General features: G+C 46.0%; 1 protein-coding gene across 1 annotated transcript; it reads left to right on the top strand.

Moving 5' to 3' along the window:
* Nucleotides 1-7,497: 7,497 nt before the first annotated feature.
* On the top strand, nt 7,498-15,383 carry LOC141252902 (histone H3-like centromeric protein A). The gene is made up of 5 exons (XM_073670665.1): nt 7,498-7,584; nt 9,751-10,064; nt 12,611-12,738; nt 12,829-12,906; nt 14,889-15,383. Exons 2-5 carry the CDS (start codon nt 9,779-9,781, stop codon nt 15,021-15,023), a joined length of 627 nt encoding a protein of 208 aa, XP_073526766.1. The 5' UTR covers nt 7,498-7,584; nt 9,751-9,778; the 3' UTR covers nt 15,024-15,383.
* Nucleotides 15,384-15,712: the final 329 nt, after the last annotated feature.

The following is a 15,712-nucleotide window of genomic DNA, read 5'->3' as shown; positions in this document are numbered from 1 at the left end:
GTCACAATTCTAGAGATAATCTGACCCTTCTCCTCCAGACTGATTGGTCTTTTGTATTTGAGTGATTTTTTATTTCCCTCTTCATTCCAATACCTCTCAAACAGGAATAAGCTATGTTGTATAGGAGGTTGATAGTCCTCTATAGTAATCAGTTCAGAACATCTATCTAGTTTCAAGTTCACTGTTTGGTAACAGGCCTAGGTTTGCTTGTATGTATGTTCATATACAGCAAGGGACTCAAATATGCGGCCCGAGGGCCGCATACGGCCCCTGAGGCTGCTTAATGAGGCCAGCAGGCACCGGAGCCCCCGTAATGATTACGACCTGGTTCTGAGGGCCGCCGAAATCCGTGATTCTTTTCAGTTGAATGTTCTACAAGTTAAGGACCAGCATTGGCCTGTAAGGTGCCCCAGCGAGGTAGTCGTGGGCGAGTTGTGGCCCCTGCTCTTTTTGGCTCCTTGCAGACAATTCGTGTCCTCCCTCTGATGTGTGGCAGTGCATGTGACATTCTTCACTTACTTCACACCATCCGGTCGTGGCTGTCTCCAGACATTTCTCTTCTGGGACCAGGGCAGTCATAATTTCAGAGGACACAAAGTTATTAACCATAACTGGGGTTTTACTTGGGGGGAAAGGAGTAATTACAATATTTACAGTCTGGTAGATTGGATAAGGCCCAACAGGTTCTTGTCTCCCATACAGTTGCTAAAATCATCTTCAGCCCTGGTGCCCTCTTTAGGTGAGTGTGGCGCCCCTGCGGGTCCAGTCGCCACAGAGGTACTGCATCTCAGCCAGAGGTGTGGTACCCCACTCTCGGGTAAGGAGGGAGCACTACCCAGGACCCACACACCCACATCCAACACCACATCACTCCAGTAGGGAAGGGCGAGATTGTTCTTGAGGGAGAGCACAGTCCCTGTCCCTGTCTGGAGGAGGGAACTAGGTAGAGGAAGTGGGTGGAGGAAGTAGTTTAAGGGAGCACACAAGGAATGACTGAAGGTAGAGGGGACCACGTAGAGTGACAGTTAGTGACGTGGGTCACATGACAGACAGTATAAAAAGACAGGTAGAAACATCTAGAAGCGCCCAGTGAGTGAGGACCATTGAGGAGTAGGGTCCAGACAGAGTGAGGACCCAGTTAGAGGGGCCCAGTAGGAGAGAGAATGAGAGGAGCGAGGGAGTCAGAGAAGGGCTCCAGAGACAGAGAAGGGATCCTAGGGCCACGGGAAGTGCGGAGTCCACCCGTGCGCCCGAACTCACACCGACCGTAGTCGGGAGAAGGGATCAGGTCACAGTAGGGGACCGGCCCCAGACTAGTGGAGGACTGCAAGACTCAACTAGCAAACCGGAGGCTGCGGTATCTCTAAGTGCCGTAGCCAAAACCACACACATTCGCTGAAAAGGTGGCCATATAGGACACAGAGGACAAGGCCTGCGGCCACTGGCTCGGGACACTGTGTGTGAGGCGCAGGGCAGGAGGGTGAAAGCCAGCGCAGAGAGAGACGACCCGAGAAAGGTACACAAGAATGGGGTCCCGATCAAGTGCACTCAAGTTACCTGAGAGTTGGCTGGATCACTTCCCCGGAGGACACAGGACTCGGTGGGCTGTTATAACCTGCTGGCAGTTGTAACATGACTACAAGATGGGGACCGGTATGGGCACATTACTACAAGATGGGGACCGGTATGGGCACATTACTACAAGATGGGGACCAAGATGGAGGACATTATTACAAGATGCGGACAAGGATGGGGACATTACTGCAAGATGGGGACCAGGATGGGGACATTACTACAAGATGGGGAAACTACTACAAGATGGATACATTACTACAAGATGGGGACCAGAATGGGCACATTACTACAAGATGGGGACCAAGATGGAGGACATTATTACAAGATGGGGACATTACTGCAAGATGGGGACCAAGATGGAGGACATTATTACAAGATGCGGACAAGGATGGGGACATTACTGCAAGATGGGGACCAGGATGGGGACATTACCACGAGATGGGAAAACTACTACACGATGGAGACATTACTATGAGAAGTTGGTCAGAATTACTATATGGTGCAAATTGTAAGAACACAAATCACTGTATGTTACCAATTAGGGGAAATAAAAATTGTAAAAACTGTAAAACTGTACCATAGCCCATAAAATGAATGCCATGTAAAAGAATAAAATAAAAAAGCCCAAAAATGATCCAAAAGGTGTATAGAAAAAACAATTTGGTACCATTAAAAATTTAATATCACTCTGCAATGAATGTGGCCCTTCAAATTCACATTTTTTCTGTGCGGCCCATATACTTAGCCGAGTTTGAGACCCCTGATATACAGTATATGGGTTGGTATATATCTACACATGATATGGATATATATATTCAAGTTAAATATCTTATGCGTCTTAAAGTGTTTTATTCTTATGTTGTATAGGGCCTGCGGTTAGGCCCTAAGGGGGATGTTACCCTCTTTAGAAAGCTCGCTTCCGCTAAGGGGATCTATGCTGTGCTGGACGGATGTGGAATTTTTTTTCTCCCCTCCATTGTCTTTCCATTTTTGGGGAATTCCCTGGTGGTTAGGGAGACTATTCTCCATTGGTTTCTGGAGGGAGTCATTCCTGATTGGTTAGGGATTCTGTTCTTTTCTTACTTCTTTCCTTTTTTTCTCTCCTTTTTTACTTTCCCTACTTTTTTCCCTGGTCCCAGATATGACCTCTGTTAAAATCAGTTCACTTAATGTTCGAGGCTTTAATATTCCTCAAAAACGCTCACAGATCCTCTATACTATGCATAAAAAAGGGTTCATATTCTTTTATTACAAGAGACACACTTTAAATCTGAACATAGTCCTAAAATAAAGAACAGATATTTCACTAATTGGTTCCATAGTACTAATGCAGAGTAAAAATCTAATGGTGTTTCAATTGCAGTCCATAAGTCACTAGGATTTTCTCTCATTGATACACTTACAGAAGATCAAGGCAGATACATATTTCACAAATTAAAGACTGCAAATTCATTTTATACCACAGCTAATTGGTACCTTCCTAATAAGGGTCAGATCTCTTCCTGCCGCTCCTTCCTAGCATCACTCTCTAATTTTACAGAGGGTACGTCACGTTGATTGCAGGTGGAGACTTCAAGTTCACTTTTAATCTGCCGGAGGATTCTTCCTCTGGGAGGGGAATAGTTCCAGTAAGACATCTGCGTTCTCTCAAGCGGGTCCTCCATTCCCTCCGACTGACAGATGTGTGGCAGATAATGAATCCTCGGAGTAAGGATTATACATATTTTTCACCTGTGAATAATTCATACAGTCGCATAGACTTTTTTTCTTTTGAGTCATCATGCTTTGTCCTGGCACCCTGAGGCATCAATCGGAGATATATTGTGGTCAGATCATGCTCCGATTTTTTTTTATCCCTTTCTCTTCCTGATTTCTCTCCCAGGGAAGATGGGACGCTGTCTTCCCCGGTTGCCAGGCAACACAGGACGCTGTTTTGTCCTGTACTAAGCAATGGTGAAATTTTGTCCAGTCGGCTGTTGAAGCTAGCAGGAAGTGGTTGTCTGGGGATAATTGGGAGGTATTCAGTACCTGATCATTAAGCAGGCTATATAACCCTGCTCCCTGCTCAGTCCTTTGCTGTTTATTTCAGTTCCCTATGTGCATGGTGGTGAGTGGTGCTAGCATTAGTCTTGCTAACTTTTCAGGGGTTTTCTCATTTTCTCGTCTGGTTTTACTTCCTCGGGTTCTTGCAGTGGTACTCACCTTGGTTCTTGACTAGTCACCAGCTGCGTCACCAGATTCCAGCTGTCTGGCAACAGTAGGCCTAGGGAAGGGCTCTGCCGAAGTCCCTCTTCCATTTACTGCGAGCTGGGAAAAGAGTACTCCCAACCCTAAAGGGCTCGCCTAGCGGGGCAGTTTGAGCCAAGTGCATCTGTGGCCACGCCTTTGCTGGTTCTGTACCAGTATTGCTGAGTCCCTCTGCGAAGCGCATAACAATTATGGTCTCCCACAGCCCTCTGTGTATACAGATGATGGTCTCCTATGGCCCCCTCTGTATACATTATCATGGTCCCACACAGCCTCTTGTGTATACTGATGGTCTCCCACAGCCCCCTCTGTATATAGACGATGGTCTCCCACAGCTCCCTAATATACAGGTAATGTTCTCCCACAACGCAATAATATGAAAAACAATAAAGATTATACTCACCTCATCCAGACTCCCAGCACCGCAGCCTGTGTCTCTGCTTCTGGCTTCTATAGTGGACCTGCAGAAGTGGCGCCTCGTGAGCTGCAGGCTTATAGCACTCTGGGGCTTAGGAAATGGGCAGCAATAGAGAAGGGATATTTTGTTCCCTGCTCTATCACGGGATTTAACTGTATAGGCATCATGTTGACACAGTTCAATGCGGCGGTCACAGGTAATCCGGAGTTCCGGCTAAGAAGTGTAGGGCCAGAGCCACGGATCTTTGATGCTAGCAACACCCCCCTAATTACAATACTCCACCGTGTAAAATAATAACAGCCTGTACTTACTGGCTTGGGTCTATAGTGACGTTATGTTACGTGAGCCCAGCAGCCTATCAGCGACTGATAATGGATCGCTTCACGCTCACTTAGTTCAGACGAAACTGACACACAGAATAAGTGAGAGCTGCTGATACTCTCTCACTCCCTCTGGATATCAGTTATGAACCATCACCGATGTCACTTTAACGGCGCCGGCACTGGATGTGAGTAAAGGCTATTATTATTTTATATGAGAAAATATGGTGATTGAGAAGGAGTTGTCTGAGTAGTGGACAATCCCATTAATAATGACCAATCAATCTGACAACTCCGGTGACTTCGGATCTTGACTGCAATTTGCTGGCATCCGACGGTAGCTTTGTGGGACTGCATCCAAACTGTGGCCTAAAGTACTGGAGGCAAGTAATTCTCGTCTATGAAAAGTGGCAACATTTTTTATATAGACTTTGAATGACAATCCTTAAAGGGTTATTCCCATCTTCACAGATGAACACTGTCAGATAGTGATGGGCCCACAGCAGCCACATGTAATGCAGTGGCAGCAGCTGGATTTGTGTGGGGAAGATGAAGAGCTGGAATGGCTGGTGGAAAATTGGAGACATTACACTGAGGGCTCTTTCACACATCCTGATATTTCGGTACCGGAAAAAAACAGTACCGAAGATATCCAGGTGCACCTGTGTGGCATATGACGCGCCCCCGGGGCCGTGGGGTACTCGGTGCCGGGCCGGTCGTGGCTATGGGAGATGTCACAGTCGCAGTGACCCGGTCCGTGACCCAGAGCGGTCAATCAAAAGCGGGATATTTACAGGGGATTTATAGTTTTTATATATATAGTTTGTGACGCCACCTGTGGTATGCGGCTATGTGGAGCCGCAGCTGCGGTGCAGAACCTCTGGAGCTGATGTTAGTGCAGCAGGGTTGGTTCAGCTCTCCACAGGCAGAGCTTAGCTCGAGGGCAGTGTAGATGTTGTAGGTGATGCAGATGATGCTGGGCGTTGTAGTGCAGGGGTGATGGCGCACATAATAATCACAGAGAGAGGGGGGTGCAGTCTTCCGAGTTTATTCACAGTTATTAAGTTCCTCAGGTTACAGGTTCCAGACTACAACCTCCCACGTCGTGCTGCGTTCACCAGGCAGGGGTTCAGCAATCCCTCAGGTAATTCAAGAGTGCCTGACAGGACCCCTTTCTATGTGCCTTCCTCAGTCGTCTTCCTGCGCTGGCTCTCGCCCTCCTGCCCTGCGCCTCGCAACCAGTGTCCCAATCTGGTAGCCTCGGGTCTTGTCGGGCGACCTGCAGTCCCCTGGACCCTCTGTGGCCACCTTTTCAGCGATATAATTGCGGATGTGGCCACTGCACCTTACAAGTACAGCAGCCTCCGGTTCCTAGCTGAGCCTTGTAGTTCTCCACTAGTTTAGGGGCCGGTCCCCTCTGCGGCTCGATCCCTCCACCGCCTGGCAGATTTGGGCGTACGAGTGGCCTCCAGCACTTCCCTTACCCCTGGGATCCCTTCTGTTCCTGGAGCCTTTCTCCTGCTCCCTCTCCTCTCTCAGTCCTGGGCCTCTCGGGCTAGGCCCGCCTCCCGAGCAGAGCTCCTGCAGAGCCCCTGATCCTTTCACTTCTCCTCCTCTGACTGGCTTGTCTGCCTAAGATGGCTCCCCTTTTTATACAGCTACTGAAGTGCTTCCCTAAACTACGTCCTCCACCCACACCCACTATATGGTTCCCCCTCACTTGGTTCCCCTCCACTCCAGCCAGGGACCAGGGACTGTGCTCTCCCTTAGGAGCAAACTCGCCCTGCCCTACTGAAGTGGACGTGTTGGATGCAGGTGTTAGGGTCCTGGGCAGCACTCTATCCTTACCTGAGAGTGGGATACCACACCTCTGGGTGAGATGCAATACCTCTGTGGCGACTGTACCCTCAGGGGCGCCACACATACACGTGGCAACCATGTGCCGCATCAGGAACACATGTATTGACGCCTGGGAATCAGTGGTACAGTTAGCGCTGTTTCCAAGTGCCGAACACTGCCCTCATCATTGTCCCCTGCTTGCGCTGCAATCAGCACCAGCAGGGACAATGAGGAGAGAAGTATTCTGCTCCCGCTGTGACCTGGTGTAGAAATAAGAATAAAATCCTAAGTGTCCCCCGCTGTAATCCATACGATCGCTCACACCGAGGAGACTGACTCCTGCAGTGAGTGGACCCCGAAGCTGCGCTGAGCTCATTGAGCGCTATCCTGTCACTCGCAGAGCACAGCTGCGGGGCCCGCTCACTGCAGGGATGGATTACAGCAGGGGACACTTAGGACAGGTGAGTAATTTAAATTTTGTTCTTATTTTTACAGTTGGACACTGCGGGAGCAGACACTACTACTCTCATCATTGTCCCTGTTGGTGCTGATCGCAGGGAACCATGATGAGGGCAGCGTTCAGCACCCAGCGCTCGGGAACAGCGCTAACTGTACGCTGATTCTCAGGTGCCGGTACGTGTCACACAGAAGAAATCCATGTGCGGTACGTGTTTACACGGAGTTATTGACTTGAATGGGTCCGTGTGACCCGTGCTGCCGGCCAAAAACGGACATGTCTATGTGTGGGACATACGGTCCGTGGAAACGCACTGACATGAGCGCAGACCATAGATTAGAATGGGTCTACGTGTGTCAGTGTCTCCGGTATGTGTGGAAACTGTCACCACTCGTACCGGAAATACTGACGTGTGAAAGAGGCCTGAGGCATTCTGGGGGAGAATGTGTGCCCCCCATAGAAGCGTGCACCTTCCTTCCCTGACCTGTGCCACAGCAGGCAACTCTCTGGGCCCCCGCCCTGCCAGTCACCCCCATAGGCTCAGTGTATTTTTGTATCTCCTCTTCCAGAATAATGTTCTCATTGTCTTGTACAATAAAGTCTATTGAGACGAGAGAAAAAATGGGCCGCAGCTATTGGCTGGATGTAAGCCCCTCCCCGTTTCCTAAGCAGCAGCGCGCGGGCCGTAGGTGGAAACTTGTCGGCAGGAGATAGACGCGTCCTGACTGGTGAGGGGGGATTACCGGGGGGATTGCCTGTACGTGCCCACCACTCTATGCAGCAGAGGTCTGCAGCGTGTGGGACTACAACTCCCACCCGACTCCTCACAGATAAGCTGTCATTTTACACTGGAGCTGCTGGGCCTCGCTCAGGCTGTGGCGGCCTCTGCTGGCCTCCCGTGGTTACTGCAGCGCACAAAGCAGTGGTTCCCAGCAGCGGCCGCAACTCCGCCCCCAGATCTGCGCTCAGCGGCTCCGTTCACACTGTACATCCACAGCAAACAATCGTGGGTGTCAGCACCGCCTACTGGTGTTATTCTGCTACATGAGGCTTTATATGTGATGCCAGATATTAGCATTGGGCAAAATAGTGTCAGGGCCGTGCTGTAGAGGCTCCATGCCAGCCCCCCTACCTGCTCCACCCCCGGGTCTCTGCAATGGCTGTTCTGGCCTACTAGTCCTAAGAGGCTCCAGGGATGCCGGCAGCTAGTGAGGCAGTAGCCGGGCCACTACTCCGGGGTCCTGGGAATGGTTTTGCTCAGTGTTACCAGATATTCTTCTTATTTTTCATAACTTGGGGATTTTTAAACAAGGAAAATGGAGGCGGTGGGAATTTATTACTTACTTTTCTATCCCTTCCATCTGTGCTCATGAAATGTTGTATATAGTGCGGGACTTCAGTATGTGGCGATCACGGCCTCGTATGTGGCCCTTGTGGCTCAGCTGTACACGAGTATCAAGAAGGCGGCAACAGTGGCATCAGCAGGGCCCCAGCTGCCATGGTGGCACATCAGCTCTCCGATATCGGATCATGGGGAAGGAACGGAGACGGCCCCAGGACTGTGCCACATAAATGCCTGTCAGGGGTTACAGTGCCATTTAATGGTTAACCAGCAGTGATTGGATCAAGCTACCATCCGCATGGTTCCCACTGTACGTGGTGCTGGCTGTGTGGTGCCCACTTTTAACCTAACACATTTGTAGGGCATTGTTTACTTTCAGACATTGGTAGGACACTCACACATTGGTAGGGCATTGAGTTGGTCAGACATTGTTTAATTAAATTTGTGGTATGTGTTAAAGTAAACTGTACTAATACTAACAACCATGCTCATTTGAGGATACCAAGACACAAATTTAAGAAAATCCCCAAAATAAATGTGTTTCACATCTTGCTGTACCTGTATATATTTTTTTCAAACAAAATCACTACAAAAACTGATTGCTTTATATGGATGAAAAAATGCTGAAAGAATTGACATGCTGCAGTTTTAAAAAACGCAGCAGTTTTCCAATATAGTTGTGGAAAAAAACAAGCCTGTGAATTATATTTCTGAAATCTTTTAACTTTGCTGATACCGTGAAAAGCAGCCTTTTAATTTGAATAAAAAACACAGCAAAAGTTACGCAACATGTGAACATAGCCTCTCAGTGAGATAATCCCATGTGACGTGGCCCTGCGTGTCTTATCTCATCTTCTCTGCTCCTTATTAGAGGATGGGCCAGACTTCTGACAATTCTTACAACTCCTCCAGACAGGAGACCTGAGAACTTTTGCAAAGGTATATGAGGTTAAACAGTTTCACAAACAGATTCGCTGCACCTTAGTGCCTGCTGGACCACAACCCTGCAAGCCTTCTGCTACTCGTGACATTCCCAACACCTCTTCTGCTTAGGAGTCCCCCTCAACATCATGCCTACATTGCGACACAATGTAATTACCCCACAGGGCCTACTAATTAGAAGAGGTAGTTCACAGGACTCTGGTCTAGTGGCCACTGATTACCGAGATTTCTTCCGTGTATCTCCCTTACTCTGGAACACTCTACCCCAACATATCAGACTCTCGCCTACCATGGAAACCTACAAAAGGAACCTGAAGACCCACTTCCGACAAGCGTACAACCTGCTGTAACCACCGCTCCACCATAACGCTGCACTACCAACTCTACCCTCATCTACTGTATCCTCTCCCATCCCTTGTAGATTGTGAGCCCTCGCGGGCAGGGTCCTCTCTCCTCCTGTACCAGTCGCTGACTCTTTTTTTCAATATTATTGGAAGTGTTTTTATTACGTATACCCCTTTTTCACATGTAAGCGCCATTTATTCCATGGCGCTTATAATAATAAATAATAATAATAATTTATGATCCTGTTGAATTGTCTTGTTTGCAGCTTTGATTGTGTCTCAACATTTTACATCATGAAAAATCAGCAGAGCCCTCAACACCGCAGAAAGTTGAAGCAGCCACAAAAGAGGACTGCAGCTTCTCCATCCTCCCAAAGTACAAGGCCTTCAACCTCTCAGTCTCCTCAGAGAAAGAGTTCTGCAACTTCTCAATCTCCCCAGAGTAAAATGCGCCTGTCCTTCCGTAAAGCACCAGAATTTGAAGGGCCCTCAACTTCTCAATCTCCCCAGAGTAAAATGCGCCTGTCCTTCCGTAAAGCACCAGAATTTGAAGGGCCCTCAACTTCTCAGTTGTCCCCAGGTAAAACACAATTGCATCTTTTTTAAATCCTAATGTCTATGCACGCAGATGCAAACTTTTCTGCAGCCACTAGGGGGAGCAGGTTGTGCTGATGTATGCAGGATGACCGTGCTCGTATATAGGAAACATAACTTTGTACCATGTAGCTAGAAAAATATTAAAGATTGAGAGTCCTCAGTGGTTAATATCTTTTAATGGCAGCTTTCTAGATTACTCAGGTCTCTTCATCAGGCTCAGTAGAACATAAAATCTGAGGAGTCACATATTTATACACAGCAGGACACAATAATAATGCAGAAATAAGACAAGTGACGGGAAGCAGAACTACCAATGTGGGACGCAGAGATACTGCTGTGGCAGTAAATAATGGAGTAGATCATGGATAAGGAGTGTGATAGTTTTATTGCGTTCTGATTGTGGTCTGGTCCAGGGTTGTGATTCCCCCAAATAGTTTGAGGAACACATTCCTTAATTGATGTAGAAAGATATAAATTCATGTGACACATTCATTCCTGCTCTCAGTTTGTCATTTGTTATAAGTTTCTACTCCCAGACTCTTCAGGGAGATGCTGGTATTGAACGGTAACTTCACATTTCCCACCACAGAGAGACAAGAGAGTCTGGGAGTACAAACTTATGACAACAAGTGACACACTCAGAGCAGGCATGAATGTGTCGCATGAATTTATGTCTTTCTACATCGTTTAAGAAATGTGCCCCTCAGACCATTTGGGGGTATCACAACTCTGGAACAGACCTCAATCAGAGGACAATAAAACTATCACGCTCCTTATCTATGATCTGCCTCAATATTTACTGCCACAACTGTTTCTCACATTGATAGTTCTGCTTCCCATCACTTGTCTTATTTCTGCATTATCCCTGTTTTCTGTTGTGTATAAATATGTGAGTTAAAAAATCATGGGAGAGGGGAAAAGGAAATGTTCAGCTCTTCAAGTACAGATGGTTTGAAGCCTCCATATGAAGAATGTGGTGTACGGACTTCAGAGCGGCAGCTGGGCAGTAGCAGAGGAAAAAACGAGAGGGTTCCAGCATCCACCAATGATTAGAAATGTAAAACAAGACTTTTAATGAAAAAGGACAAAAAAAGGTTTTTTTTGCAAAAACATATCAATGAAGTTGGGGAAGGGGATGGGGGAGACATGGGGGAGGAAGATAAAAAGGACACTGGTCTATGCGTTTCAAGCTGTGAAATCTTAGTTTTCATGAAAAGTCATGTTTTAAGCTTCTAATCATTGGCGGATGCTGGAACCCTCTCGGTTTTTGCTATTTGTCACCATCTTTTTAGTTAGCCATTAAAAGGTATGAACCACTGAGGACTCTCATTATTTAATACTTTCCTGAGCTCATGTATGAATCTAGAATCAATATCATCCAAAACAGATTCACAATTGTCATGAATATATTAATACAGCCTATTGCCCAAATGATGCAGGCTGTAGTGGATATTCCACTAGAAAACTTCAGTTCTGATAAGAGATATGGAGTCATAATCCAAAAATCTGATCATAATTATTTTTTTTGTACCAATAAACTTTAAACAAAATTGGGCCAAAGACGTATATCACACAATATAAAAAAGCCAGAAATGGCACAAAATCAATCATTCAGTATATCTACACATATCTCATTAAATTGCAGTACCCTATGTGCTGGTGCATTTAAAGGGGTTGTCCACTACTTTATATGATCCCCCAATGTATTCCCCCAGGGCCCATAAGTGTTTCTCTAAATACCTTGTGGTGCCTTTTCTGCCTGTGAGCGGCGCTATCACTAACCGCTCACAGGTATCACGTGACCCGCCGCTCAGAGGCACAAAAGGTATTGCAAGGTATTTATAAAAATACTTCTGGACCCCGGGGGGATACATTGGGGGGTTCATATAAAGTAGTGGACAACTTCTTTAAAGTAAATTAGCTGTTAGCTTGTGTCCACTGGGTTACATTATGGGTAAGGTTGCCTCCTTGACTTGTGACTATGGTTCCCCCATTTGATTGTGTGAACAACACTATCTGTGTGCTGCTGCATGTGACCCTGGCCGGGGCTACATGGATCAGCTTATTGGCGTATGTGTTGTGATATATGTCCTAATTTACTTTAAATGCACCAGCACTTTATAGGGTAGAGCAATTTAATGAGATATTTGTAGATATACTAAATGATGATTGATCTTTTGTCAGTACTCCGAAGTGATATAATGGTGATGTAATCTAATCACCGGCTCATGCCACTAATTGGGGATGTGACGATTTTTGACACTAAGGTTGCATACCACCCCTGCCCAATATAATAAGTGGACCAGAAGCTACAAACACCTGTGTCCTTGCTATTTCTGAATGTTTTTATATTGTGTGATATATGTCTTTGACCCGATTTTGTTTCAATTTTTTTGTACCAATAAACTTTAATATTGATCCGATTTTTGGATTATAACTCTATGTCATGTATGAATCTGTATAAAGTGCCCCCCTGTGATAATTGCAAGAAGCATTAAAGCTGTGATGTATTCTTTTCGAACAAACTAGGAAGGGGTGAAGAGGTGGCTCCTACACGGAGAAGACGCTGCTCTCAGCGAACTCGAGCGCTGATGGAAATAAGAAAGTACCAGAAGTCGACGGAGCTGCTCATCCGGAGACTCCCATTTGCCAAACTGGTGAGTGGATTTGATCTTGGTGGCTGCTGTAATGGGTCTTTCGTTTTTAGTGATCAGTAGGAAAAGTCTTATTTCCTTTCATTCCTTTAGGTGAGAGAGATCTGCCTGGAGTATTCCTGCGGCATGCCGTACTCCTGGCAAAGCACAGCACTAACAGCGCTACAGGAGGTCAGTATACCGTCCTAATGCTTGGACACGATAAGTAATTGGGGGCTGAGTAGGGCCACCCTCCATTATACCAATATGCTTATGAATAGGGTTGTTAAGTACTGCATATAAAGCATCCTATAAAATACACTCAACATTGAAATTGTAGCACGAAGAAGGAAAAGTGGTGGAGTCATGGAAATCACAGGATGGATACACGTTACTGATGTGCAAATGATGAAAAAATCAAAGCAAAAGTTTCAAAACATCTCAACTTATGCAGCATCTAGTCTGAGCACAGGAACCCATGTTCCTAAAGCCTTGGCTGCTTTCAATGAGGTTATTAAAGAGAATCTGTCCCCAGAAAAAAACGCTATTAACCTGTAGATATGGGGTTAATTAACCTGCCGGTGCCCGCACTTGGCCGAACACCGCAGGGAGAAATTTGATTTTATTACCCCCGGCAGCGTTCCGGGTTCAGTCACTGCTCTGAGTGCACAGAGCGGCGGCTGTAATCATGTTCTTGGCCCTGACTGACACTCACTCTGCATTGAGGCCGGCTGTCAGGCAGTGCCGAGGGCACGGTTACAGCCGCTTCCCTGTATGCTCAGAGCTGTGACTAAACTGGCGTCACCCCTGTCACTGAAACCTGAATGCTGTGGGGGGAATAAAGTTAAATTTCTCCCCTTAGCGTTCGGCTAAGTGCTTGCACAGGGCAGGTTAATAACTTTATTAACCTGCAGATATCCTCATGGGAAGAGGCCTTCATGAGTGTAAGGTCACACTGGTCCTACTTCAGGGATTATGGTGTGGGATGGCATAATGTACACTATCCAGACACTTGTAGTCTTCATTACACGTAAACTAACAGCTCAGTGTTACATTGATTTGGTTATGGAACCAGTGGTACAGTCATTTCTCAATAAAGCTTCTCATGAGACATTTTTTCAACATTACAAAGCCAGGCCACATTTTGCTTGGAGTAACCCAAAAATGCTGCGTTGGCCTGCAGCGTCTCCAGACTTGTCTCCCATTGAGCACATCTGAGACATCATTAGTTGACAATTGCAAGGAGATCTGCCAGCAGTGGACTTTGATGATTTGCCGAAGAGCATTCTGCTTTGGCAGAACATTCCTGAGACAACCATTAATAACCTTATTGATAGCAGCCAATAGGTGTAAGTTCGGGAATTTCTGGATATGGCGCTCAATACTGAATAAACTGAGATGTCTGCATATCTGTCATGTGTCTATCCATCCTTTCATTTCTATAATTCCACAACTTTTCTGTTTTGGTGTTGCAATTTCAATTTTGAGGAATGTAGATTTATTTTTCCTTGCCATCATCTTTCGCAGTACTTTACATACATCATCACTGTCCCCACTGGGGCTCACAATCTAAATCCCTTATCATTGTGTCTTTGGAGTGTCGGAGGAAACTGGAGGACCCAGAAGAAACCCACGCAAAGACAGGAAGAACATACAAATACAAGAAACAAACATACAAATTCTTTGCAAATGGAGTCTCTGGTGGGATTTAAACCCAGGAGCTCAGCACTGTAAGGCTGCAGTGCTAACCACTGAGCCATCACGCTGCATGTATTTGTTGAGGGATCAGATTACAGCTACTCTTGGAATATATAAAAAGGGGAGGCAGAGAATGTGATGCTGCTTTCTAGTGCAGTACTGGATTCACAGCTGCACTGCTTAGTACTGCATTTTAATATCCTGCATGTTGCTGATGCTTTTTAACATGTTCTGTATATATAAACAGGAGAGCAGGAATTCCTCATGTCTGTATCTGCTGTGTATGTGAGGCATCATAGCAGCTAATCTCCACCCACCAGCTCAGCAAAAACTGAAAATCAGAGAAACCTCAGAGGGGAAACCAGTGAAAATGCTGCATAAAAGTTATATAATGGCCTAAACTAGTGTTAATCCTCATGTGTACACATTCATTATTCAGAATGCTTTAATGCTCATACCTTTTCCTGTATCCGCAGGCAGCTGAGGCCTTCCTCGTGCGGCTCCTTGAAGACTCCTACCAGTGCAGTCTCCATGCCAAGAGAGTCACTCTCTACGCAAAGGACATACAGCTTGCACGCAGAATCCGCGGCATCACGCGTGACATGGGATAATATGTCATGTTACAATCATCATTTCCAAAGTTGTTAATCTTCCCAATGAAAAGTCCCCATGAATAAAAACGTTATTTTCCCAAGTTTCATAAAAATACAGAAGTTTGAAGGTAAGCCAGCTTTAGTGCCCCCTTCTGGCATTAGTTCGGTGCTGGCATGTTTCCATTTATTATGGGGGTAAATGCTATGTGATTTGTAACCAAAGATTTTGCTGGTAGCAATGAGGAATTCTAATGGGATTGGTGTAAAGACTGATGTTAGTCTAATGTGTATGGGGGGCTCTAACACTCATGCGGGGAGGTGCGTTCCGTTCATAAAGTTATTTGTTATTTTGTATCACTTTAATGCTTTATTTTATTCAGTTGTGTTTTGTATATTAATAAAATAAGGATGTTTGTTTATTACTTTGTTGTTACACTTCTGTCTGTTAGGACTCAGCTGTGATCATTGAATGGAGCTTAGCTGCATTGTCCTTTGGAGCAGTAGACAGTGTGAAATCCACCGACTGAGTGATTCAGACTTTTGCTCTTTCCATCCCTTATGCTTTACACTGCCTCTTTGTTTGTTCAGATTGTGCTTATTGAGGTCATTATCTGCAGAGCTTATTTTGGTTGCAGTTGTTACTGTACCATTATACAATACAACAAATTATACCTCCAGTCAAAAAAAGTTCATGAACCCAATAGCAT

This window comes from Phyllobates terribilis, unplaced genomic scaffold, assembly GCF_046119375.1.
Source record: "Phyllobates terribilis strain yellow unplaced genomic scaffold, ASM4611937v1 Scaffold_2__4_contigs__length_985480577, whole genome shotgun sequence".
Lineage (NCBI taxonomy): Eukaryota > Metazoa > Chordata > Amphibia > Anura > Dendrobatidae > Phyllobates > Phyllobates terribilis.
Note: the sequence above shows the minus strand (reverse complement) of the source record. Positions and strands in the feature narration are given on the sequence as shown.